The 27,978-nt window shown below is 48.0% G+C and overlaps 1 protein-coding gene across 14 annotated transcripts in view; it reads right to left on the bottom strand.

Moving 5' to 3' along the window:
- LOC126923095 (tyrosine-protein phosphatase Lar) overlaps nt 1-27,978 on the bottom strand; it is a 278,024-nt gene that overhangs the window by 83,607 nt on the left and 166,439 nt on the right. For 12 of the 14 annotated variants that reach the window (XM_050736151.1, XM_050736143.1, XM_050736153.1 and 9 more), the window contains 3 exons: nt 22,826-22,864; nt 13,979-14,110; nt 12,192-12,350 (listed from right to left, as the gene is read on the bottom strand). In XM_050736151.1, the coding sequence (XP_050592108.1) occupies nt 12,192-12,350; nt 13,979-14,110; nt 22,826-22,864 (330 nt within the window). The remainder of the gene's footprint in view (nt 1-12,191; nt 12,351-13,978; nt 14,111-22,825; nt 22,865-27,978) is intronic. The other 2 variants (XM_050736149.1, XM_050736147.1) reach the window with 1 other exon arrangement.

Consider the following 27,978-nt stretch of genomic DNA (forward strand, 5'->3'; position numbering starts at 1 on the left):
TCTCGGGCTCGTTCGAGCCACGCGACCCTCGATGCTTTTAAATCGCTTATTATCGTTCGCGTTACCGTCGTGTTCGCGAGATACCGCGTACTAAAGTTACGATCAGACCTCCGCGCCGTTCAACGTTCACGTCGCATCGTTCGCTCGCAACGAATTCCGTTATTTACTGGTCGCGATTTCAGCCGCTACCCAAGCCTCGTCCGATACTTTTGACCGATTGGAACGTTTGCCCCGAAATTCCGTCGACTGCGGCGCGCGCCGCTGGCCCGCGATACCCGCTATAACCGGTCGGCAAACGTTCCACGAAAAAGTCCATTTGTACACAGAGAACGATCCGATTTAATTAATTTCGGAATCACCGTGGCCCGATGCCGGCGAGACTCGTCAGCCCAGCTATCGCGACACTCGTTCGTCTAGGCCTCGGCGATTCCAGCCGACCAGCCCGTTTCCACTAACCTCGGCTTGCTGAATTTGGATTTGTTTGCGTTCCCGACTCTGTATGCGGCGGAGGTATTCCGCGAAATATATAGCCTCGAAATTAGAAACGGCATTGGACGCGTGCAGTTGCGTCTGCAATTGCGAAAGCCCGATACGCGCCAGAGCTCGCCATCATTAATTTACATCGATGCCGCGAATTATATTCACAGCCGATCGCTGCCAGAGGAACCGAGCCAAAAATGGCCGCGGATTAAACGATACGTCTCGAATCAAAATATCAATTATCGATCCCGCGCCGCCACTCTCAGCCTGTAATTTCCCCGTGTTTATGCGACACAGTTACGTTATGTTCTTCCCGCTAACTCCGACGAACCGTGTTTTTCCAATTTTTTGTTCGGTTTTTCATTATCTGCATCCAGCTTCCCCGGTTTAATTTTACGTTGACTTTTCGTGATTTATCGCACCTTCTTCGACGACTAATCGCTTTTACGTGGTTTTAGAAGAATATTTAAGTGTTTTCCTTCTCGTCGAACGAAAGCAAGTTTCTCGAAGATCGGAACAAACGATGTATCCGATAAACGGAGTAGGTGGAATCGAACGAGAACAAATATTTGCTCAAGTTCCGTTTTTCTTTTCTTTCCTTTTTTTTTTTTTTTTTCTAACAGCTACTTATCATTCGTAAAAATACGAACTTGGCTACACATCGACGTTCGTCGAACAATCAGCGTCAAATCTGATCCGATCCGATAAAAGAAAGCGGCGAATCAACAGAACATTGCGATTTCTACGCCAAATGATTATCTCCGAGGTTTGGGAATGGCAAAGTTCGCGAAAGTCGAGGTTCTTTTGGATCGATCGTGACTTCCTTCTGCGTTTAATTCCCGAGAAAACCGGATTTTCCGCCCGATCGAGGTCGCTTTTCACGTACGAGAATGCAGAGCCACCCCGGCGTGGTTCCTCTTTCAACGAGGCGAACGCGTCACGGTCCTCTGTTCGCCGAGGTTCGATCTTTTCGTTGATGTTTTGTCGATGGAATTTCATATTTATTTCGGTCTGTCGATAGTGCGCGCGTGTTCGGACTCGGAACGGATGCTCGATGCCTGCGAGGACGAAAGGAGACCGCGTCGGATGAAACGAAGCGAGGGAAGACAGGAAAACGGAGAGACGTTTGCCTTTGTCTTGGGATTTCCTTTCTCGAAGGTTCGCGGGACACGAACCCGTCAATCTTCACCGCGAGAGATTAGAACGGCAAGAACCGGCAGATACGCTTCCGTCTGCCAAGCGACGGATGCCGGGGAGACGAATTGCCTCTTCCGGAAACAAAGTTTCCCTTTGCCGATTTCTCTTCCCTCCTTTTCCACCGGTATTCTTCTCTGCTCGCCGTAATACCCATTACGTTTTTCCTATATTCCATCGTTTTCCTTTATTTTCATCGTACGATCGTACGATCTCAGCCTGTGGTTACGGCGGACCTGTACTCGCGCCAACGCGCCTCTCGACAACACTCGGCCAATCGAACGAGCAGATCTTCCTCTTTGACTTTAGCAACGCGTTTTCTTTTTCGTCGTTGTTGTTATTATTAGCTATTCTTTAACTGGAATTGTTGCCAATTAATTGCGTCACCTTTTCTGCTTTTATAAAATATATAATAATAGACGCCAATTTAGTGGTGTTGAAATTAATTAAAAGGTTACACTATCAGTTATGACCAAATAAAGTTACAATCGAACGATTATACACACTGTAAAAAACTGTATCTTTAGTCATCTTTAATGTTTTTAATTTTACTTGTATTTTTTTTTAATACTTTTAATTTGATGTTCTGTACAAACAATATGTGAAATCGTTAAATAAAATCATTAGCGCAAAATATAATTAAATATCAAATATTTTTTACACTTGTTTGTTTTATGAGTAGCGAATATTAGTCCTCGATACTTGGGCAAATGCACGGTGGGTGGGCAGCGTATAGGTTGGCTAAATGTTAAGGCGTTAACAGTAGCCGATTTTAAGCTACTTTTTCGATTTTACGCGCGTATGATCTCGCTGCTATTTCTAAATATACCATCATTTCCTTTAATTTCATTTTCTCATCTACGATCTCGAAATTTGTCTCCGTGACTCCGGAGTTGGTATCGATATTCAAAAAACGTCACGTTAATCGAAATAGGGACGCATTAATGATACACGTAGAATCATACACGGTTACACGTGCATTAAAAAATTGCACGGATCGAAGCTTCCATACACATGGATACGTGTACGCGTGTCTTTTTGATACGTCTGTGGTAAATCGAATAGATGTATTTATGGAAAGAAATTTAAACAGCATATTTCATTTATGCCGGTCGATTTTATCAGCATTATAAATATCCAGAGTAAACTTTTAAAATTTTAATCACGACCGAAGGATGTCCCATTTCGCGATAAAATTAACATCGATGAAAATTATACTAATGAATTTTTTATTATAATCGGTCCGTCTGCGGTAACTTTTGTATAATTACGGCCGTAAGAGTTCATCCGTTTCGTCGTTCGCGCGGCTCCGCGTCGATTACCAACCAACGTAACTATAATCTTAGTCGGAGAGTTGAAAAGTCGAGCCAAGTTGTCGATGATCCCTTGGCTGCAACTATTGGTTCGGCTGGGGCGGTCTCTGCTTGCTTGCCTTTCATAACGAGGAGGCGGCCAGCATCGGCGAAAGAGGGAGAGAGGAAAAAATACGTATAAAAAGGGAGAGAAATAGGAGGAGAAAAAGAAAGGTGGTCGAGAGGGAGCAGTTAGAATTCCGCACGACGCGCGGCGGAGGCTCTTAGTCGAATCACGGTTCGAAGACGGTTTAATCTTCGACTCTCAACGACTTAACTTTGCGTTTATAAAGACTGTTTGTAAAAACGACACGGCAAGAGCAGAAACGAAGACGGTACGTTCCTACCGCCTTATTAATTACGCTATAGTACGCGCTCCGACGATGCAGATTCGACGATCCTTCGACGCGAAGCGAATTCAATTCAACTACCCGAGGACCGAGGAGTCTGGCTCGTTTTATACAAAAGCGTTTCTGAAAGTTTTCTTTCGCGCACTTTTGTCGCTACATTTTGCTACCTTTTTCATACGTTTTCGAATTCGTTTGACATTTCCTCGATGTAATTACGTTACGATCGCGTCTCGTTCTAACGCTAGTAAAACCGTCGAGATATTAAAAGGCGGTAACCACCGATCGATCGAACGAAAGAACAAGAAAATTCGTAAAACGGTCGGTGTTTCGTTGGCCGGACGTCGAGGAAAGACATAAAAATCGCTACGTAACGGCGCGGCCGAGATCGAGCGAACGGTCGGAAAAATTCAAGACGTTCCTCTCGGTTGTGTCGGTTGGAAGGAAAACCGAAGAGATCGACGAATCGGGCGAAATGGAGCATGAAATCGTAAAACCACTCCGCGGAGGTTGCGGAAAATGGTTCTTCGTCGAGAGGAACGGGAGAAGAGAGACGGGTTAGGGAGTTTGGTTAGTACGTTGAATGGAGAAAATCGCGGCACACGGGCCGAATATCATCGACTTCGATAAGGGACGCGCGCGTGCTGTGGCTCACGGTAGTTTCTGAAAGGATAGAGAACCTCGAGATCGCCCTTCCACCCGCGGCTCCGCCGTGTTTCCACCTTCCTTCTCGTTCCTCCCGACTTACCCATCTCGGTCCTCTTGGTTCATATATCGAGGCGATCCTCGCGTTCACCCGAGGGGACCAAACACCCATTGTTAAATGCCACATTATTCCGCGATAACCCTGAAACCGTTCGATTTGTCCGATTCAAGACGTCTTCTCCGCCTTCTTTCTTCCACCTTGCCTTTCTGCGAGCCGTGCGAGCCGGATTTTTCTCTCCTTTATCGTTTTCTATTATCGGTCGAGTCTCGATTGCCATTGAAACGGCTCGTCGTCCATTTCTCGTCGGACCTCGATTCCTCGAAGCGAGACAGGCTGCAGGTTGAACCGCGATAGCTCGCGATATCGTGGATGGTCGTATCGCGTGTACGCGTCGTTTATCGAGTTTTCCTCGCGGTCGGTTAGTCGTCGTTCGTTCGGACTGGTCGCCGAAGGAGATACGACGAATTCTTTCCGTGGACCAATCGACGAGCTACAGGTTGCCTCGAATCGAACGACACGTCGACGCCAGCAACTTGGCTGTCCTCGTGGACAACGGTGTTACCGCCGGCAACGATGTTCCTCCCGTTTCGCCGTCAACCTCGGCCACTTTCCACCGATTGGAAGAAAACCGCGCTAGTTTCGACGTCGGCTTTCGTAATCGGCAAAGGGATACAGAGATCCGATGGACGCGTGGAGCGAGGGGAGCCACGGTCCGGGAAACTTCCAACGGACGTGGGAAAGTTTGATTGCTGAAATAGTTGGCGTCGGTCTTATCTCTGTGTCGTAGCGACGGCTGAGAATAGAAAAAAGGGGATGAACGACGACGAGGGTTGGGAGGAAGGACGTACGACGGAGTTACGAGGTTGTACGGTGCGGTGAGCGAAAACTCGCAGCTAATTTATGTGCCAATTAATTGCTAATTAAGGGACCGGTTTTTCGGACGAATCGAATACTCCGCCTCGATACGGTTCACGGAGACGGAGGAACCCGGTGAACGGGTAAGCGGACGAAGAAGCGAACAGAAGTTGACTCTCCTCTAGCGCGTTTAAAACCTCCTCTTTCGCTTCGCAACGTTCGCGGATGAGAAGGGTAAGGGGTAACAGCGGTTTCCTTCGCGCTACGAAACTTTCAACTCCGCTACTTCATCCCGGATCAGCTTTTAATCGTTCGTTCCTCCTGGCCGAGTTACGCATGTACCTACACCTACATATATACGGTGTATCCCCCTGTATATCCAGCTCGAAGGTTCGCGGTTCGTCCTCGTTTCATCCCCTTGGCGTTTCGTTAATCTTCTCCATCCTTCGTTTTTACCCCTCTTTTTTATTCATTATCTTCTCCTTCGGGATTGGCAGCGTTTACCCGGGACGATCTCCGGTCTTCTCGTTATTTCGATTCTATCGTGCAACGAGTTTCGACGAAATTAAGCTCTCGAGCACGGTCAGTCGTGGAAATTTCGAAAGACGACCGGTTCGCGCGATTGGGAGCAGACTATCGGTTTGCCCGAGTACGACAAACTATCGAAAGATGGAAGAAGAATTAATATCGATCGGCAACCGTGCTAAAGACTCGAACGCACCAAGGAGTCGTCTCTCTCACTCCTCGTCTGCCGGATTCCTGCGATATCCATTTTCAGAAAGACACGACGGATGGTATTTCACCGGGGCAACCATTTTCCCGGGGAATCCACCGGCTGTTAGATGGTGTTGTGTTAACGAACTTGAATTTCTCGAAAGATGGTACGGACGAGAAGAAATATATACGTAAGATTCTCGCTTTGGTTCGGGTTTCGCCAACGAGCTTCGCGTTGTTGCGCCGCTTAAAAATACGAAATCGAATCCAGAAACGGGAAGAACGAAGCAACCGGTGGAAGAGACGGGAAATAAAACGTCTCCCGAGACAACAAAAGGAGTCTCTCGTTCGAAGCGGATATTCCGTTGGTCGGTTCTTTTACTTCCAAGAGAGTCAATATTGACCGTTCCGCGCCTTCCCCGGCTGGTTCGTTAGTCGTACAAGAATTTCTTTCCATTGTCAGCCTTGACTGCCCAGGGAATGCCCGTTCGAAACGTTATACGCTAATTAGGATCGCGGTATAATCGTGGTATAATCGCGGTATTATAGCGGTTCGAAACGCCTAACTGCCGTTCCTTTTGGTTCGTACCAAGAAAACTAATTTTCACGTGGCTTATATTAGGTTGCCCGAAAAGTTTCTTTTGTTTTATGAGGAGATAATAGACGCACAACGTTCCTTGTTTTATATTATTTCCTCGAATTACGTACGATCCATTTTGTTCTGTCGGGATAAACACCGCGATATTTCACAGACTTGATTTCGCGTTCCTACGAAGGTGCACTGTTGTAAAAAACACGTCTGCGAAAGAAAGATACTTTCCGGACAACCTAACACGTGCTTTTTTTCTCATACCGTCGCTACACTCGGATCACAAATTTAGAAAATCTCGCAATATCTACGAAAAATCGCGACTTTCAAAGATCCATTTTTCTACGAAGTTGCCTCTATCGGATCTGCCGTTAAAGAGCATCGATACAGGAATTTGAGGAAACGAGTGCGTACCAGTTGCTGCCTTTCAAACTGTTTTCTCGTGCTAGAGGAATGCCAGATAAGGTAAAAGAGTAAGAAAGTAAGGGTAAGGCGGAGGGAAAACTACGTTGTTTCCAAACTCGTTAATTAAGCATTCGTTGAATTCGGTTCTCAGTATCGACTGGAATCTTTGGTGTCGCGTTTACCTTTGGACGAGACGCGATTCCCCGAGTTTGGGCAATCGAAATAAAGACGAGGTCCGAAGCCACGGTTTCTAAGGGTCTCGTCTTTTCGAGCCTAGCCGACCGAATCGTCGACTGTCGAGGATGACTCGCAGGCGCGTATTTCGATAATAAATCGAAAGACGAGAAGACAAGCGAATAGAGTTTTTCCATCGTTCGAAAGGATATCAAACTCCACCGATAGAACGGTAATGGCGCAAAATTCAAAATGCTTCGTACAACGCACGCAATATATATATATATATATCATATTAGGTCGTCCGGAAAGTTTCTTTCGTTTTATAAGGAAATAGCGGACGCGCAACATTTTTCGTTTGGTATTACTTTATCGACTTACGTATGATACATTTTGTTCTATCGACATAAAGATCACAACGTTCAGGTAGATCAGGTTTCATGTTTGCGTAAAGACGTGTCTGTAAAAGAAAGACACTTTTCGGACAACCTGATAGTTTGACATAGCGCGTAATTGTAAATGGATCAGCTCGAACAGAAATTTTCTACGTCGTTGTATCGCGAATACAACGATTAAAAGAAAAAGGATAAAAAAGTACTTTCATCGTTGATGGTCGCGAACCGATTACGTCGCGATCTCGAACGGTACAGTTGGGCTGGCGACAGCGACGCCCCTTTTGGCATCGCTGGAGACTCGGTTGAAAGAATTATTTCGTGGGAATTTCACGAACGAGCGACACGGCAACAAACTTGTAGCGCAGCTCGATGCCGGGCGTAACTCGAAGTAGATAGTTCACGGTGCAAGCCAACGGGAACCGAAGATGCCACTTAGCCCTTGTGCAAATTTAATTTCCACCTGCCGCGGAACTCGAAATTAGGCTAATGCTAGGACGGGGACTGTATGCCCTTTATGGAGACCGCTATCGTGCTTCGGCATCCGACAAAACGATGCAGCGAGCCGCGTCGCATCGCGTCGCTCTCGCAGCCGAGAAACTTCCGATGGAAAATTTATTCGAAACGTTGAGCGAAACTTCCAACCGTCGCGTTATGACGGTCCCTCGTCAGAGACGAACGTTTTGTAAAATCGAGAGACAAACGAGATTTCCGATAACGCCAAGCCACTTTCCTCTCCGTTGGACAGTTGGAAACTGTCAATTATTCCGAATAATTGAAACACGTATGTAAGTAATAACTCCGGACGAGTCGCGAAATTTTACCTCCGGTTCCTTTCTGTTACATATCGCGGCTTCCAAACTTTTAATCCTGTTTCGTCCGGAATATGCAAACGTCACGCGTCCGTAAATCGTACGACACGATTGCAATGGAGGCTACTTTTAAGCTGAAATCTTAAAATCTCGGGGCTCTGATAAACATCATATTCGGTTATCCAGCAATCGAGAGACGCGTCAAAGTTGGACGAATCGCGATAGGATGGCGCGTGGTAGCGTTACGTCCGTCAGCCGCTCTTCTTAACGCGCGTTACGTGCCTCGCACGTACACGTTGTCACCCAGCCGCAATTTAGCGGTAGAAAAACCAAGGGGATCTAACGAACATCCCGCAGGGGATGTTAACAAACATCGAAACGACAACGTAGACGGTGTTCCAGTGTCAGAAGACAGTAGCGGCATGGCCATCTTTGACCTGGGACCCGGCGACACCCTCTCCATACGAGCTAAATCCGTAGTATTAGGTCGTCCGAAAAGTTTCTTTCGTTTATGAGGAAATAACAGACGCACAACGTTTTTTGTTTTATATTATTTCGTCGAATTACGTACGATCCATTTTATTCTATTGAGATAAACATTTCACAGACTTGGTTTCGCGTTTCTATGAAGCTGCACCGTTGTAAAAAAAAAACACGTTTGCGAAAGAAAGACACTTTTCGAACAACCTGATACGTAAAATCAGTTCTCGACATTCTCTGTTCTAACACTCTGAGCCGTCGCTCTGTTGGATTCGTACGATAAATTTGACTACTATACTCAAAGTTCAATTCTTTACCTTATTTGTGAAACTTATTTCGAACTGCGACGCGAGGAGATCACCGGTGATCTGTCAATTTCGTCATTTCTTGTGTCTCCTACGCGACAACACCATCGCGCGACCAACGCGACGTTCCACGCATTCGCGATCGAGCATTCGCGAAGCCAGTCGTCGCTGCTTGTTCGTCCAACTATCCACGGGAATGTAGCGAGCTTGCGAGTCGTGTCGTAAAACTTTGCACTAGAAAACAAGGTAGAATGCCGTTGACGGGGAAGGTTTGCTCGAACGGAGAAGATAGCATCTCGACGCCTTGCCAGTTCGCCGTGCTGACAATGAGCACCGACGAGATCAGATAACAGACGGCCTCGTTGCGATATAATTTCCCTGTTCGCCAGGACACTTGGCGTCGTCCGCGAAAGAAGACAAATACTGCGCGATTTCTTATTAGACGAGAACGCGTCCTTTCTTCGTTCCATCGCCTAAATTCGTAAGATCGTGTCTATTTCCGTTTAGTCTTTCCGATTCGAGTCGAAAGTCTTCGCGAAACTCGAAACGAATCTGAGACTTGTATTTACGTTATCGGAAGTTGCAATATATCTATAGCAAGGAATCAGAAAAAAGACTATCGCCACTGATTTCTATATTCAGCCAATGTTCTCGATAGCTTTCAATACTTTTATACATTTTCAGACTGCTTCCAAGTTTGTTCAATATCTATTTTAATCGCGAGACCGTAGTAGACTTTGTGACAAAAGTTTCTATACAACTGGCTTATTTTTATTCGACCTTTGATAATATCGTCTTGAATCGCGTGAACTGTTCTAGCTTCGGACCGTTAGAACGCGTTGTTATATAAAAAATAAGTACAAAGTTGGCTCTACCCGTTTCTGTTACCCTCGACACATTTATACGATACATTCGTAAAACGTTTTCACGAGTATCCGAATATTTTCGTGATCGGGCATCATCATCCACGGCGACGTCACGAGGATACGGCAGCATCGAACGAAACGCAACGACACGTTCTTCACGAGGCCACGATACAAAAATTCGATACGCTCGATTAGAAAAATTACGTGGCAGTAGCGTGGACTTAGACAAAAGAGATAATTACTTGGACTCGACGAAGTCTGCGCGCCACGTACAACGATTATCGATTGTTCCGCCAGCTCGCCATGTAATTTTAACCGCATTTACCAATGTTACGTTGTTACATTATTGCAACATAACATGCTTCGAGTAATCGCATTAGCCGAATGCGGCTTTAATACGAGTTCGCAGGTATTTATCGCGGTGATGCGTTCGATAACGAAGCGCGTATGGCCAACGGTACCGCCGGATGCCTAAATATTCGAACGGGCTCATTATGCGGCTGAGACTCCATTTACCAAAACCAACTTTGGCCAAGGATCGCGTTGCGAGCACGCGCCATCACCGCGCAAACGTCGGCGCGTATTTTTCAGCCGCCCGGCCGAATTAAATACCCCGTTTATTCGGGCGGGTGGAGAAAAATTCGCGCAACTTTTAAACTCTCCCGTCCACGAAAGTGGGAGCGGGCGCCGGCAACAAAAGCAAAAACAAAAACACGGCCATGGATCTCGCGTAAGCGAGCCGGCAAGAAAAACTGGCAAAAAAGGGAGAGTTCTTCGCGTGGGCTCCGCGCACCACGGTGATTGATCGCGTGCGACTCCTCCACGGGGAAAAAGATGCTTAGTCCGCAGCCACCTCCATCATGTACTTTGTCGCTTTACAATTAGCAACTATGCCTTTGCGCTGATATCCGTTTAACGTTTGCACGTGCAACTTATATCGGCTTTCGCGTTTCTCTGCTCGAAAGTTGCGCGCTCTTTAATTAGAGGACCTTCGGCCACTGGAAAAGGTCGTGTCGGCTAAGCGAAATCTCACCGACGGGGAACGATCGAACGTCGCGGCGCACTTTCCACGATTTCGAAAACTCGAAATGTTTGGTGCTCGATCTTAGCTTTTAATCCATTTTGATACATACGTTCTTTGTATTTTAGCAAACAGAAACGGTTTACGTTTTAAAAAGAGCGTGAAAGTGATGTTAGAACGAGAAATCACGTTTCTCGTGGAATTTAAAGTATCTTTTAACGTTGGAAGAGTTGAATGATCGAAGAAACTTGACGCGATTAATATTCGCTTCTTATTTGACTTTAGAATTGATACCTATTTTACGCTCTAGAGGGTTCGTTCGACGATGTACTTCTCTCGCCTAATGACTACAGCTAGCGACAAATAAAGCAACAGAGACGTATTATCGCACCATTGGGAAAGCGATCATCCGGTCGAATCAACTTCGTAACAAATCGAAATCACGGCCGAATTTGAGAGATCCGAGCGAATATCCAGCGATTGACGACGGCTCGCATGGTGCCCGGTGGCAACGGCATTGACACGAAATAGTTGGAAATCGACGGTTGAAAGAGAGACAAAAAAAAAAAAAAAAGGGAAAGGAAGGAGAGAAACAAAAAATTCCAATGAATTTCGAGCGTCGAATCGCGGTCGGTAACGCAAATGCGGAGAGACGGCGAAAGGAGAATGATTGCGGTGGAAGGTTAGAAATGAAACGTGAATCGAGGAAGGAGAGAAGCTTCGGAACGGTTTCTCACAACGGACGGTACTTTTTCTTTCCCCCCTTTTCCCTCTCCCCCAAAGGAAGAATACGAGAGAAACTGCCAGCAAAAATATCCGCGAGGTGAAGTTGGAATCGAATTAAAAAGCTGGCCAAGCCAATTAAGGCGTTTCGCGAAAGTTTAAGAGATTCTTCCCGGAAAAGGGTAAGCTTTGCAGGTGCGCGGCAGTCGCTTTTTTTTCTATTACGTCGCCTTCCGCCTGGTCGCCGAACTGGGCGCCATTAAGCTGTTCGCTCTTCCGTATAAATAGAAGGAGAAAGAGAGATCGCGTGGTTGGACCCAACTGTGCAAGAAGAAAGGTTTCGCTTAATTTCAACGGAATTTGGCTCGTTATATAGCCGTGTTGTTTCCTCCGGTCTCCGAGAATTTCGATCGTCCTTATTCCTGCTCTTCTTCGCGTCCGGCATCTGTTTTCCCACCTTTCGAAAAATCCCCGAGTCTCTAGAGCAGCTTCCGTTGGCTGCGCAAAATCTATCCACACCGCTGAAAACTTCGCAGCGATCGAGCTTGCGCCACGACGGCGCCAGCTGTTCCTAGCAGCCTTTCGTTAAATATTAAATTTCGACTACGCCGTTTGCCTTCGGACTAACGTTAATAGCCGTACGACGATGTAGCCATGTAACGCTGAACCGAAACTTCTCCGCTGGACCGCGAAGCTTAGTAGTTCACGCACGCCATAGACGATCGACGAGAGCGTCGAACGATCGTCGATGTAAATTTAAAAGCAACTTTACATACCTTCGTAGACTCTAAGCTGCGCCTCGGCTGACACGGCGTCCCCAACTCCGTTCTCCGCTAGACACTCGTACAGGGTGTTGTCGCGAACTGGCCTGACAGGTTCGATCCGCAATAAAGCTCCGTTTTCATAGTTGTGCACCAGGTACCGTGACTGAGATTCTACGGAATAACGCGAAACATCGGGGTGAGCGATCGTTAGGATTGGCCACAAGGTAGATCGGCTCGACCGATTTCGAACCGAGTCTTCCCGATTCTCGCTCATGGTACGGCCGTGTTTGATGCGACGAAAGATGCGAATTTTCTAAATCTCAAGGCTCGTGCGGACACATTCGGCGTGTCTATGATTTACCCCTGCAGGTCGAGTAATTTCCGTTCGCGCTACCGATCGATCAAATCTGCGATCAAATTGTATTAATTTCGAGTTTCTTTCTTTACATTTGCACAGCGAGTAAAATACCACGGCCGCGACGTGAATGTCGCGAACAGGCAGCTGATCGCTAACAACGAGGGGAAATAAAAAGGATAAGAAGAACGCGAAGGACGAAGGTTGTTAGAAGAGTCGATCGAAACGAGGCGGAGCAAATGAGACAGAAAGGTATCCGTAGGCGGTCGATCGGTTCGATTCGTGCTGGTTCCTCGCGCGCGTTTCACGCGATCACGACCAACTTTGTTACGCGTCGTTATCTCCGTTTCGCTGGATTAGCGAATTTCGGAGCCGCGAACCAGCTCGAAATCGAGAACAATCGACGAGCCGAGGATAAAAGCGTCTATTCTCCGTTAACCGGCGCGATTTTTCGCGGCGTTGCAAATTTCCAATGGTTAGTTGGACCGCGCACTCTTCCTCAACAGGATCCGGTTCCGATTCCTATTCCGATTTTCATTCGTCCGACCGGTGGTAACGAGTGACGCGCCAAGCCAAACTCGGTCTTCGGACTCTCGTTGCGCACAAACGATCAAGCTAATATTACCAGCAAAATCTTACGATTCGTAAGCTACCGTTACCGATAAACATTCTTCAGCTATAGTGACAAGTAATTGCGATAAATGGAAGATACACGACCAATCACAAGTTACCTGGTTATACTCTTTGGCAAAGATTACGAGATTGTAAGAAAGAGGTTTACTATTAGTTGGTAAATTGTTGTTTAAGATTGCTTCAATTTATATATCTATGGGATATATTCTATGTAGTCAAAGTCTTACGCGACAAGATCGCCCGAACCGGAAATCAGTTTGGCAAATCCAAAGGGCGCGCGAGGTTTTCTGCTTGAAAGAAGCGACGTCCATTTCAGTTAGTACCTCGAGTTGTACTCTGGAAGATTTGGCAATCCGGTCGATCTCTGGAAACTCTGGATGTAACGAAGAGTCCGGCTGCAGTCGCGCACCGGTCGGCAACAGCCGGTGTTTCCGGAAACCGAGCGAGCGCGAAATTTAGTTAAAAAGAAAAGGGCCGATATCGTCGAGTCTACGTGACGCGACGTATCGGAAGAGAACAACGTCGCTGGCAAGATGATACGAACGGAAAAGGAAACAAAAGCAGAAACGAAAAATACAGTACGAAATCGTGAGATAGTTACGAAAGAGAAACCGGATTTGCACGTGGAACCGGAGACTAGAAAAAGCCAAGGGGCGATAGACTAGCGACGATAGACTCGATATCGTCGATACGATTTCCATCTCTGGCGTTTAGATCGACCGAGGAACAGGAACGCGGACGATAGACGAGAAACGGCTTCTCGAAACTTTGAAAAACCAGCGGACGACCAAACGAAAACGTGAAAACTTACGGGAAACTCTCTTTCCGTTTTTCCGCCAGTGGATCTGGGGTGGCGGCGCACCTTCTGCCGTACAGTAGAAGCTCGCTATCCCTCCTGCTTTCACCTGCTGCGATTGTGGCCTCACCAGGATCGTCGGCGGACCTGCGAGCACAAGATCAAGGCAAGCCTTTGATTAGAGTCGAGTAGTCCCTTCGGGCTGTTTCGATGCCCACCGTTGCGCCCCGAGTTAACAAGCCAAACGGAGATAGAGAGGTTCCGCCATATCGTGGAACGTCTCTGAAAGAATTCGCCGGTCGTCAGGCAAGATTGAGCGAATTATCGAAGGGTCAAAGATTATACGTAGTTTTCGACCGATCGAAGGAAAAGAGAGGATTGATACCGGATCGGATTAGATCGCATTTACGATCAGCAAATCGCATCGGTTCGCGACAGATCAAACTTTTCGTTCGAGCGCGCCGTTCGACGAGAAACATACGTATGAAAAACGAAAAGGAAATAAAAACAAAATATGAGAGAGAGAGAGAGAGAGAGAGAGAGGGGGGTGAGGGAGGGAAAGAAATGGAAAAAAAAGAAGAAAAAATAGAACGTTATTCCGGGCATTCGTAGAATCGATAGGATGAAAACTCGTGTAAACTCGATAAACGAAATTTGCTATCGCAGGAAATCGAGCGGCGCCCGAATCGAGCGGACAAATAGCGTGAACGCGTCGCGTGTCGTCCCGAAACACGCGGTTCAGAATTAGCGGGTTTAACACGTGAATGGAAATTTCGAGTTGGCTCGACACGCTTTTACCCGGCGATAAAGAGACGGTCGTTTCAAGATACGGTTGTGCGCCTCTTCTTTGTTCGTTGCTAGCAGTTTCTCCCGGTCCAGCCTTCGCTGTAGCAAGGACGCGCCGCCCCGCTGGAAACAGAAGGACCAGACCAAGAGGCGTGCTATCTGGAGCGAGACTACCGGCCAAGTATTAAATTGGTCTCGAAACTTTGCGATCGCACGGATCGTTTATGGCCACTCTTCCATGGATCGCCGCGCCGGTCCCTAACGGAAACGTTTCGACTTTTTCGATCTTCCGATTGCCCCTGAATCTTCGCTCTCGGAACAAATTGCAGCAAACGAACGAATCGGCCGAGACGGGCCGGATGAAAGTCTGTCTGGATCTTCGAAGGGATGTTCTTGGTTGCTGGACGATTCTTCGCCACGATGCGTCTGTTTGTATCGACCAACGGTTTGCGATTGCTACCAAATGCACGACGCACCTGGAAGAACATTCGACGAAGCGGTAAATACGCGCACAGCGATTTAACGGACTCGATGATCTGACGAAAAGGCGGTGATTTCTGCGCGTAACGAATGCGTTGACACGTACAGTCTGTGTCGTACGATTCACGATCGATCGTTGATGGTCTCGTAACCGGCGACGTATCCACGACCGAATCGAATCTGACCGAATCGGATCGAGTCGAGACGAGTCGAATCGAATCGAATCGAATCGGATCGGATCGAATCGAATCGAATCGAATCGAATCGAATCGAATCGAATCGCATCGCATCGCATCGCATCGAATCGAGTCCAATCGAATTGAAACGCGACGAGCTTGCCGCATGCGGCGAAAAAAATGTCCTCGCGCGATCGCAAAATGAAAGATTATCGTGGAAAAGGGGAAACGATGTCGAGAGGGCATGACCGGCTGGTTGAACAGAGAAGGCAGAAGCTTCGGATGGCTCGAAAATTCGTACCGTCGACGAACGAGAACACGAACGCGTTAATCTATCGGCTCTGCGATGAAAACTGCGAGGCAGGGATATGTGCGATGCAATTTAAGGTAAATATTATTCCATCGGCGAACCGTCGATAATTTTTGATCGAATCGCTCGTTCCAGATTATTGCTATCCACTCGGGTCGCATTGTGGCCGAACACGTGACGATTATCATAACGAAATAGTTGGAAGCTGGTGCATTAATCGAGCGCAATCCCGGCCGTGCGCGACGATCGATCGATTTTTAAATATTCCGACCGCTTTTGGCTACGATTTCAAACGAATTTCATAAAGTTTCGGCGAGAACAACGTTGTACGAAATTCTAGAAAAAAATCTCCACCGAATTCGAGGAAAGTCCATTTTACGCGTACGACGAGCTCAACGAGAAATTTCTCTCCGAAAGAGAGAAAGAAATGTCGAAAGATCAGTCTGATTTTGAAAAATGATTTTAACCAGACCGAGATGGTTTCCAGCCTTTTCATAGATGCAACTTCTCTCGACTAAAATTCAGATAGCTAGATGTATATTTATTTAGAACGGGTTGCAGAGCGCATCAAAAGCACCTGCCGCGCCCACGGTTGCCCAATGATAATTTATGATCGACCATGAAAAAGTCGCGCGATAAACAACCGCAAACCGGAATTCTGCGTCAAAATGCCGAGCCGCTGATCTTTCTTCGAAACCGACATACGTAGACCGAGAGATTAGGTCCCGTTGAATATCGAAGGGACCGAATGGACGCGATTTCGATGCAGCGACTGTACACTGCGAGAGAACACGGAGCGACTACTTCGCGAGCGATTGAATCCAACTCGGGGAACGCGTAGTTTACAAATTACAACGATGCTGAATTGCGTTTCGTCCGAAGGATCAACGACGAGCGCGTTCGTTAAAGCCTCGGCTGCATTACGGATAACAAGACCCGAACGAGAGAAACAAGTTACCGACTTTCCGCCATCAAAAGCGATCGTTCGCTCGTTTTCATTAAATCCCGGCGAGTTGGCGAGAGGGAAGAGTTGAGAAACGCGGTCGAAAAGTGGAAAACACAGGGGAATTCGGGAAGCCACAGAGGATGGTCGTGTACAGATCGCCCGGAGAAAGGAACGCGGCAGGGGGGGAGGGGTTTGGTAATTGCGTTTCGTTAATTCTCGCGCGACCGACATGCAAGAAATTACATCGCGAGCTTTGTACGAGTAACGTCGTTGATGGCGTTAACATCTCGCGGGGACCAGCAGCGTTCTTCAAGCGGCCGAGGGTAGAGGAAAATCTGGCAAAAATTTCGGACGCGTTTTTCTAAAGAAAAGTCGGAGGAACTGATCTGCCGGCGAAGAAACGCGTGCAGAGATTAAACGCCGGTGGAAATTAGATCGTGAAACGCGTCTCGCGAAAGGAATGGCGGTCGACGTTGGGCGATCGTACGAAGGCGACGAAGAATTCGAGTTTCTCTCGCGAATTCGTTAGTCAAGCTCGAAAGCGCGCGGCTGGTGCGAATCGAGCGTTCGCCACGGCCGAAAATCAGGATAAAGATCGGTCGGTTATTTCTGCCAAAAGTTCGTAATAACGAAGGATCGCGGGACGCGATCGTGGTCCGTGTAAAAACGGTCCAAGTCGTATCTCATGCTTAAAGTTTATACCGGTTTGGCAGGAGGATCTCGGGGCGGAGAAACGAGGAGCAGCGAGGCGAAGAGAGGCGAAGAGAGGCGAGGGAAGGCGGAGGCCGGAGAAAAAGTTTCGCTCGCGGAGCGCTCGCCTCTATTACGCTTTATAGCCTGCCGCGACGTAATTGAAAAAGTAGCCGATAACGGAGCAATCTGCATGAGATTTGAATAAAATTACGCGTTACCTACTGCCGAACGTATTACGGAATCGATCGGTGGATCGGTCTTTGTGCCATCGAGCTTCCTCGTGCAGATTTTCGGCCGCGCGACGAAAATTCGTCGGTCACTGATTCGATCCGTCGATTCGCGATTAATTGGCGATTAATTGGCGATTAATTGGCGAAAATTTGCAAACGCTTGGTAGGTACCGGATCGAGTCTGTCTCGTGGAAAAGAAAGGCGAAGGACCATCGAGATTACGCGGATCGGTCATCGTTTCGAGCGGTCTGCGTTCAAGTTGGAACTGGAACGAGGCCGGAAGCTTGAAAACGCGTGGAAATCGTTCATGTCGCTGACGTGATTCGTCGATGATCTCGTTGAGCCTCGAGTGCCAAGTGGATCCAAGTGGATGCAGCAGGTGCGAGCCAGGCCGATGTAGGCGTACGCGCGGGCTGTGTTCCGTGCATGCAGCATCATCGGTGCCATTTTGCTCGGGCATCGATTGTAAACAGGCGAGTTTATGCGCCAACGATGGTGGATTCCCATCGCTGAACGATGACGCTCGTTGGCAGGGAAAAGGAGCGACGAGATGGAGAAGGAGAGAGAATGGAAGCCGATGGTGGTTGCGGTCGTAGCGGCGGAACGACGGTGGCGATGACGTCGGTGGCGGCGGTAACGCGAGAGGGGCGAGGCTGCATCAACGTCGAGTGTACATTACCCGAGCACGGGTTTATCGCAAATAATTGCGCGGACCTTATTCGCATTTTAGCGTATCGAAATCGCGGGTCGGTGTTGCAGGCGATCGAGACCTCTGGGCTCGGGTGCAGGGCAAATATTAATTTAAATGGGTTTTCAACCCCTCTATCCGCGGCACGGTGTTCGCGTATCAACGAGGGAACAGTCCAGCTTCGGTTTCCGGAAATCTTCTCCGCGTTTTCTACTCGTTTGTACGAGCACAATGCGCCAACAATGGAGAATAGAATCCCGCGTGGATTAAATAATGAAAATTTTCCGCCGTTCTCCGGCCAACCGTGAAATTGAATTTATATGCGGGAGGACCGTCATTGGCGTTTAAGTATTATTGCCCGCTACGCCGTTACCTTCCTTCTCCATCTTTTCCAACGCAATAGGTTTCGCGCGTCGCCTCTATAATTTCTTTTCGATCGAAATCGCCGTGACAGGCGACACGGCGCGACTGGACGGAGAAAAAATAGAAAAACGAATGGAAAGATAACCGGTCAGCTTCTGACAACCGAGAAGAACGAACTCGATTACACAAATAAATGAAATTATCTTGTCAAAATGTGACACCGATTGGCCGACGAAAAAGGAACACGTGACATACTCGCGGTGTTTTTAACCCAAAGCGAATACACCTCCAAATAGTTGACCCCGTCCGTTTTCGTTTTCGAGACACGGGTCAACACCAAACGAGAGCATCGTAACTCGTTCGATGAAATTTTAATACCGTTTTCCGAGTGGACGTGTCTATTCGTGACACGACAAAACGGGACCATAATGATTTTTTGAGCGAAAACAGCTAAACCGCTGTGGTTGCCGAGAATCCTTGAAACTTGAAAGCGAACACATCGTTTTTGCAACGAAATTCAAACGGATAGGCTCGATCTTGCCGCGGCTGGTCGGATACGGCCGAATATGAAATTGCAAGATTTCAATTCGGGATTGCGGCTAGCGGCCGCGTTTAATTGAATTCCGGGATTTTTAACGGAAACGTTGGATAGAGGGGTCGCGCGACCGCGACTTTACGCCGCTGGAAAAATTGCAATTTATTCCTTTGGAATTAAAGCGTCCATTACTTCGTAACTTCGTCTCGTCGTTTGCCGCTGTCCTCGTCGTTCGTTCGCCGCGTCTGACCCTTACGGACCTATTCTACTGTTTCGAGCGCGAGCTGCCGGCAGTCAGCCACCGACACAAACGCGTCTGCACGTTCCATTCTCCTCCTCTCGTGCCCGTCGCGTCGTTTCTCTTTCTTTCGCGATAAAGTTACGGCTGGTGAAAAGAGCGACCGGCGCCTCTCCGAGCAGTCGCGATTTGTCGGTTGCGGATTATCCGTTTCTCGCGTTTCTTTAACGAGATAAGTAACGCAAAACCGACGAGCGTCGCGAACAAAGAGCGAAAAAACAATTCTCCCGTCGTCGGGATGCGATACGAAAGAGAACTCGTTACTCCTCTTCCATTTTCCGTCTCCGCCACTCCCTCCATTCTCCATTCTTTTCACTTTCACGAAAACAACGTTCGAATCGATCGTTCGCTTTCGATTCCGTTTTCCGCCGACAAAAACTACTAATCGACGCGACCGTCTCCTCCGCCGTGGAAATCGTAGACGCGAGGGATGAGCTTAGGTGACCGCAACGACGCGTCAACGACGCCTGTATCCGAAAGTGTCCCGGAGGAGCGAAAGGAAGGAGCGTAGATGCATCGTTCGCTAGCACGACAGTGAGAATGGCACGACATTCGGCGTCGATACGTATGCAAAGCGATTGCGTTTTAACCAACTTCTCGCCAGGAATTTCCATTAGTCTAGGAAGTCCAAGCGGCTCGGGGACAATGGCGAGGATGCGCGGCGGATTTCGGTGAACCGAGCGGTATGGCTGGTTGTTTCGACGAGATCGGCCCGCCGAACGATTTCGAATCAACGCGTCTGGTAGGGCGGATAATTCAATTTGAATATGCATGCGTACCGTGGCACCAACCTCGAAAATCCACGGGATGCGATGTTCTCAGTCGTTCCGCTGATGATTTACGCGCGGCGTTCGGCTACCGCTGGTCGTGTAACACGAGGCGAAGATCTCGCGAACGTCGTTACGTTTCAGCCTGGAATTTGCATCGATCGAGAGCAAACTCGCGAGCGTTTTCTTTACGAGCGAGTCGATACGATGCTCCGTAACGGGGGGTTCGGAGGCGGAGTCCAAGCGACTAGCTTCGGATCTATCTGGCACTTAAGAGAGTCTCCATGGATCTATATAACGGTGGGCGCAACGCGACGAGAAACGCCGTAGGGCCTGCGCTAAATTTATGCAAATGCATGCCGGCAATATTCTAAATAAGTAGCGTCGTCTTCGAGATATCTCGGTGCCCTGTGTCGCTTGTAAATTTGGCCGAACGTACGAACCAACGACTAATCACGGAAGAACGTCGTCGTCGGTGTACGAAACGACAACGCGACGTTGTATTCCCCGTGGCAACGGTCCAAAAGGATGGGGTAACCGCGGGACGACGACATCCAGCAAAGTCTGAAATACCGAACGAAAAGGAGAATGCCCCCTTGGCTAGCACGATTTGCCTGCCTTTGAAATTTTTATTTCGAGAAACGAAATAGCGTTTGAACGACGGAAGCGCGCACCGCGCGGCAGGAGACATATCCGGAGAGCACTTTCGTATCTCGTTTTCAGTCGAGTCGGCTTAGTCTGGCCGAACGCTGCCGGCGCTGTACCCCGTAACTGGCTTTTAACGCTAATAGTGCTTTCAGACCCATTTAAAAGAGCATTTACGAAACGGAGAAGAACGCGCCAGTTTAGTACACGTTGCAGGCTCGCGACCTTTTCGGTCTGCCGCGATACTTGAAAAATTAAATCCTCCACAGGCTGAGTTTACTTTTAGCCACCGTCTAGAGTTTTTAATTCCAGCTGCCGCGGAATCCAGGCGGTCGCGCGAAACTAACAACAAAAGGATTCTTCGGCTTTCGTTTCGTGCGTTGTTAGTACGCGGTTGGTGTTGGTCTGACGCGGAACAGTCGCCGTATGTCACCGGATGATCGTGAAAGTTTAAAATCTAGAAAGAAGAAAAGAGTGGCCGAGTGGAAACGGTCGATTCGATCGGGTCGTCTCTTCGTGTCGGATCCGACGGGAAACTGCCTGTAGGTTTTTCGGCGCAGCCAGTTCACACACTGACGGCACGTACCAGCATATATTAGAAAGTCTCGGATGGTGTGCTGGCAGCCGGCAGCAGGTGACACACCACCGCTCTAATCGGTAGGCAACGTTTTAACGCGGTTAATTGCGCTTCAATTAGCCGGCCGTGGCAGCGCGACTTTCTTGCTGGCGGTTCGCGCGGCCAGAAGTTTCGCAATCGTCGGTTCGCGCGGTGCAATTAGCCAGCGAGTCGTCCCGTGCATTAAGAAGAGCCGTAAAAACCGCGCGAAGATGTACCGAGGAAAATTACGCGAAGATAAAGTCCAAGTTATACCGTCGTTAAAGAGTGACGGCATTGGAGCAGCGGCGTGGTCGATTCTTAGATCTCCGCCTACTTTCTCCGATACCTTCTCGTTGTACAAATTATACGACGAGACAGTTTTCGTGACCTTAATGCGTTCGTCGCGCGCGGTATTTTCGCACGGAGAATAACGTCGCGAGGCGTACCGAACTGTATCGAATCGATACGTCTATACATATAATATACATAGACACAGAGACAGACAGAGATAGAGAGACAGAGGGAGGGAGAGAGAGAGAGAGAGAAAGAAAGAGAGAAGAAAATTTATCGCTTGCGCCTCGTTAAGAGGCTGGAGCAGGTCGTGCCGAGGGAAAGAGACGGAAACGAGAACGCGATTCGAAAGGAAAAACCTGTCTCTCGAAATTCGATTTCGGGGCAGCCTCTCTTCGGCGATATCGACCGGCCGGTCGAAGGACGGTTCGCGAATAAATCACGGAATCAATTCCGATACGTAGTCGGTGCCGCCATAAATAAAATCCGCTAGATATCGTAGATCGGCGGCTGGTATCTGAAAGAGGAGCGGGGGAAACAAATGACAGCGCATAAGCGGGCAGAAACATTCGAAAGTTGGTCCGTGCCACCACGCTCGACACGGGTTGTGCGCGCGGAATTTGAAATGCAAAGCGTGTAGCAGACCTGGCCGATAAGAGCCTCGGACCCGCTGCAAAAATACACATTAGCGGATTTGAAATTTAGATCGGTGCCGGTCATCCAAGCGAAATTGAGTACCGGCCCTCGAAAACAGGCCGATTTACGGCGGTTTGCCGCGGCTCTAACGAGGCCCTTGAAACGCAAGGAAACATAGACCGGCGTGGCCGCGCGAACCAAACTTCTTCAGACGTCGCCCAGACGTTCTTTTCTTTCTCCCTCCTTTTTCCCCCTTTCTTCTCCTTCCTTTTATTCCACTTTGCACACGCTCCGTTCCTGCTCTTTTCCTTCTTCGAACCTTCGATAAATTTCGCCGCGGAGTTACGCTCGTGCAATTCGCGTCCTCGGTCACCGAGAAAACTTTGCAGCGCGCGTAGTTTGCACGCCGCTCGTACTTACTTGTCATGTATGTGATGTACTGCGAGTCGCTGATGTTTCCTGAAAGAAGTTCGTTGAGTCGAGTCGTCCATCGTTACGGGGAACGCTTCGTGCACCTCGAAACGTTCCGTTCGTTACAATCGCGTTTCTGCGCGAGTACTGCTGCGATCTTTCGATTCTCAACGAGTTACGATATCGTTACGCGTACACCGGTATTACTCGAGATTCGTCCGACGAAACGCGATCTATCCTACGATCTGTTCGCGCTACGTTCTACGAGGCAGAGGTATTTCTGCGCGCGTAGAAGAGACGACGCGTGGACCCGGTTCTTGGGGCGAGTCGAGTATCGCGGAAGCTGTTGCAGGAGCGCGAAACCGCGTGGAAATTGCGTGCGCGTTCGCCCCTCGTATTCGCTGGCTCGTAAAACGTTTGAAAGATCGTCCGCCGCCTCGATGTTTTCACGTTAAATATTTATTATGCGCTTTGCTATTCTTCCCTTACTTTTCTCTCGTCTCGCTTTCTATTCTTTATCGCGTTGAAACGTACGAATCGCTAATTGCACGGTCCTCGTACAAAGCGATTTCTTTGTCCCGTTGTTCGCGACATAACTCCGAATCCAGCGGTTCGAAAATTACTTTTTCTTCAGACGTTAAATATCTGTTTCAACGACTGCCTTTCGTTGGAATACCACGCGAGGTTAAAGGCCAGATTTCCTATAAAAATCAGGTAAGTCTAACGGGGATGTTATAATTATCGTAATCTCAGTTATTTTATGCATTCCTTCTCGTAAGCTGCGTTCTTAGTTATCCCCGAAGCGATGGTTTCGAGAAAAATTCGATACAAGCTACGAACGAGAGATGGAAAATCCTTACGCTCGGTGTTATAGAATATCACACGATGTTTTTATAAATCTAAAGTAGGTTTTTCTGGTTCTATATCTATTAGGTTGTCCAAAAAGTGTCTTTCTTTAGCAAACGTGTTTTTTTACAACGGTGCACCTTCGTAGAATAAAATGGATCGTACGTAATTCGACGGAATAATATAAAACAAAACACGTTGTGCGTCTATTGTTTCCTCGCAAAACGAAAGAAACTTTCCGGACAAGCTGATATCTACAGCTTACGGTATGGTTAAGTTTATCGACATTTGAAACAATCGCCTGGAATCTCTGCGTACAAACACCTTATCCTACCGAAGATATTTTATTCGAGAAACTACAGTCAACATTTTTGTATACGATGTTCTTTAACCAACCATCCTACGTATATCGTTTACATAATTCTGCGACGAAACAACAAGCTCAGAAGCGCTCTTTGTTGAAATAAGAGATAGAAACCCTTGAATACTGATACTGTTTTAATCAAACGCACGCGTCCATATACGTTTGCAGGGAAAATCCCATGCGTATAGGCGCCGTTTGTATGAAATGTTATCACGACGCGTGTCGACGTGTCGCAGAAAGTGTAAATTAACTTTGAGAAACAGCCTCTCCGATGACTCGTCGCGTAATAAAGCAGAAGCGATACCGTTCTACCTGCTCTATCTCTCGCACGGTGCGAGCATTCTTTTTCCTTCGCGGGGTACGCCCAACGCCCTTAACCGTCCCGATCTTTCTCTCCTGACGTCGAGCTATTAGTTAAATGTTTCACCGATTTTTTTCCCCCGCTCGAGATAGGGCAGCTCCTCGATAATTCTTAGATCGAGGCCAGCGTACTTTTGACATTTTTCATCCAGAGCAGCCACCCATGCGTCTTCTCGTCTTTGAAATATTCTGCAATCTCGATAATGTTCCACGCACCAGCCTGTCCCTTGATTCAATCCTCCTTTCCCGAATACGGCGTCCATCGCGATCGCTCATTTTTAAAATCGCGAACGTTGGTCCGAGGAATATTCGAATATTTTCGCTACAAGAAAGTAGCAATTGGAAGTTTACCCGATAAAAAGTCGATAGCATTTTTGCATGTAATACATAATTTTAGCTAATTACCGACCGTTTCATTCGACATATTAATTACGAAAGAACGGTATACTACTTCGTAGTACGTTTTGTCGATTATTGGAATCTGATGCTCATTTTTGTATTTCGCGTAACAGAGATTCGCACAACACTTGAACATCGGGAATACTCGTACACATTTTCAGATTGGCTTCAAGTTTTCCCAATTTAGTCGCGATAGTTGCGTCTCGTTGCAGGCCTGATGACATTTCAAAATGATTTCTACAATACACGCGATAGATACTCGTATGCGAGTACGCTATTCGAGTACAGTAAATCGAAAGGAAACGTTTCTCGCTGTGATAGAAAATTAGATCTGTGACAGGAGTGGCCGAAAGAAAAAGTCAAACGATCGGCCGTGGATATTTAAATAGGTCCGGCGTGGTGTATCGGCGTCATTATCGCGAAAGCACGTCGGCATCGTAGCTAGCTATCCGCACATAGCTGACCTATATACCGGAGGCGGGACGAGCGTGCCAAAGAGAGAGATTCGTATCGCGGTCACGATTGCGCGCGCGGACGCGGGTTACTTTCATGAGAGCAAACGATCGTACACCGGGGCCTCTGTTACGCGAACAACAATTCGCTTCGTTTGCCAGCGACCAACGTGTGTATACGTACGTACGCTCGGTCGTATTTATTTTTCATCGAAACCTACCGACGCGACGCGACGCGACGGGACGCGACGGGACGCGACGCGACGCCGCACGACACGACACGACACGACACGGCGCGGAGCGGTGCGACGCGCGCCTGTATCGAATTTGACACCGCCAAAACGGTTGGCCTCGAATTTTTTCATTTTTCAACGTTTTCTCCTCGATCCATCCGCGCGTTCGCCTAGATACCCCGAGTCAACCGAATATGAAATTCTGGTGGAAATTTGGCGCGACGTTCGCGACCTGTCGTGAACCGGAGAGACGAATCGATCGGGGTCAAAGGTTGATTAAATGATGCTGCGATCGATATGAATACTCTGGAAATAAACGCATACGTATTTAATCGAGGCACTGAAAAAGGATCCGGTTGGATGGCCGGCTCGGGCAAGCACGCTCGTTTCCACCGATACGGAATAATTCACGAGAAACTGGTAACGCAGCTACGTTACGATTCGTCGGGGTATTCGTGGCAATAATTAACGGCGCTCTCGAGCAGAGCGTAAATAAAAGTTTGGGAAACGCGAGGGATCGATCGACGCGCGGGAATGGGGTTGAGGGAAAGTCTGATGTAATTTTTATTACCGTCCATTTCGCGTTATATTCCTTCTTTATCGATGCGTCCATCTATCCAACAGCGGCTATAGATATATCCAGCATATTCCGATTCCGTGGAAATTGGCCGTACAAACGAAACGATGTTCGTACGTAAGGGGTCGGGATACCGAGGGATAAATATCGTGGGAAAAATTAAAAAGCTGTGGCGCGGGCACGCTGTTTCACGGAAAGAAACGAGTTCGATTAAATTTCGACGTGGCGTAGGTGGAAAATAAACGACAGGACAGCAGGAAAAGAGGCGAATCGATGGCCCCGACCCGGATTAATTTTGTGGAATCGCGAGCGTGAGCCCGAAATCACGTTTAACGTTCGAGCGTTCGGACGTAGGATTGCGGATGGACGCGGTCAAGAGGATGGGTCTCTCAGGGGATTCGTGATGTACGACGTTGGCGTGGTCGGGTAGAGACACGAGCTGGCTGGCTAGCTACACCAGCACGAATTCGTGACTTTGCGGCACTAATTCGAAGCGAAAACCTTTAAGCGTTTCGAGATGGCCCGGCCGCGCCGCTCTCTTTATTTCAAACGACGTTACGATAAACGCGTCTCTGAGGTATATCTCGAAGAAATAACGACTACTTTCGCGCAGATTTGGCGAGCAACGGTTGCGCGCGCGAGATGCCTCGATCCTCACAGCTCTCGCACCCTTCGAACCAAAGTTTTCACGATTGCTCCGAAATCGTCCCATTGTGAATATAATGGGCATACCTTCCGAGTGTGACCGACCGATTGGAATCGAGTCGTCTCGAAAACCAAGTCCACGATCGGCGGGAGGAAGGGGCCGAGATTTCAATTGTCCACGCCCGCCACTGTCGTCGTCGGCAGTTCCGTACCTCCAATAGCCTATGTGGTGTCTATACCGGCCGCTAAGAGGGTGGAATTGATTAAATAATTGGCCTCTTAGATCGGGGGCTAGTTTCTGGAATGAATACGCTGGCTCTTGGCCAAGGCTCGTTCCAGCTGTCGAGGATCGGGAGGTGGAAGACGGCCGCAAGGGGTTGAAAACCACTCCTTTGCACCAAGTACCCCGCGCAACCATCATGGGAACACCGCTACTACGTGGCTCGATAAAGACAAAGAGAGGACCTTGAAAGGAGTCGGTGAAAGGGGTAATAGGTAGACGACGAAAACCAGATGACGAGTCTTCCTGTCTAGCTGTGTGCTCCGGGATATTGAACGCCTCAATGGGTAGAATATTTTTTACAGTCGCGTTCATCTATACGCGTTTACTTCGTTGCGACCGTGTTGATCGACGCGTCTTCGACCGTTCGCTCTACGATCTACGACGATAATTTTACCTTCCATCGTAGTCGCGTAGAGGGCACGATTATGCGATAAGAATGCAAAAGTCGATTAGTTTGCGGAATGGTGTGGACAACGGGTGGTATAATGGCCGACGTTCGAGCCGTTCGTATCGTAACGAGACGAGATACGCGATTTATATTTCGATCAAACTTCGCGCAGCCATGTTACGCGATACGTACACCGCCATTCATGAATATTAAGGACGCTTGTAACGATTGATATAATAATTAATTAAATTGAGATGAACCCTGAAAAGTCATTGGGGATCGATCAAAAGCCTTCGTAATTATCATCCCATTTCTAAGCGTAAATCCGAATAGAATCCGATAATTAATTAAACCAGATGTTTTTCTTATCTACGCCTTTTTCTCTCAATCGTTTATATATCGTTAGATTTGCCGCTGCGCTTATTGCTCTTCGGTTCCACGTACTTTATAAATGATTTCACGATTGAAATTCAAACATTTGCAAAACTCGTTGAATTTTCTAACCGATCGATTTAAAATTTTGTCACGTTGTTTAAACCAAATTGGTTCCCACGTCTATACACGTACAATCGTTCGTTCGCTACTATCCTGCATAATTCTTGCAACTTTCCACAG

The sequence above is a fragment of the Bombus affinis genome, chromosome 13, assembly GCF_024516045.1.
Source record: "Bombus affinis isolate iyBomAffi1 chromosome 13, iyBomAffi1.2, whole genome shotgun sequence".
NCBI classification, from domain to species: Eukaryota; Metazoa; Arthropoda; class Insecta; order Hymenoptera; family Apidae; genus Bombus; species Bombus affinis.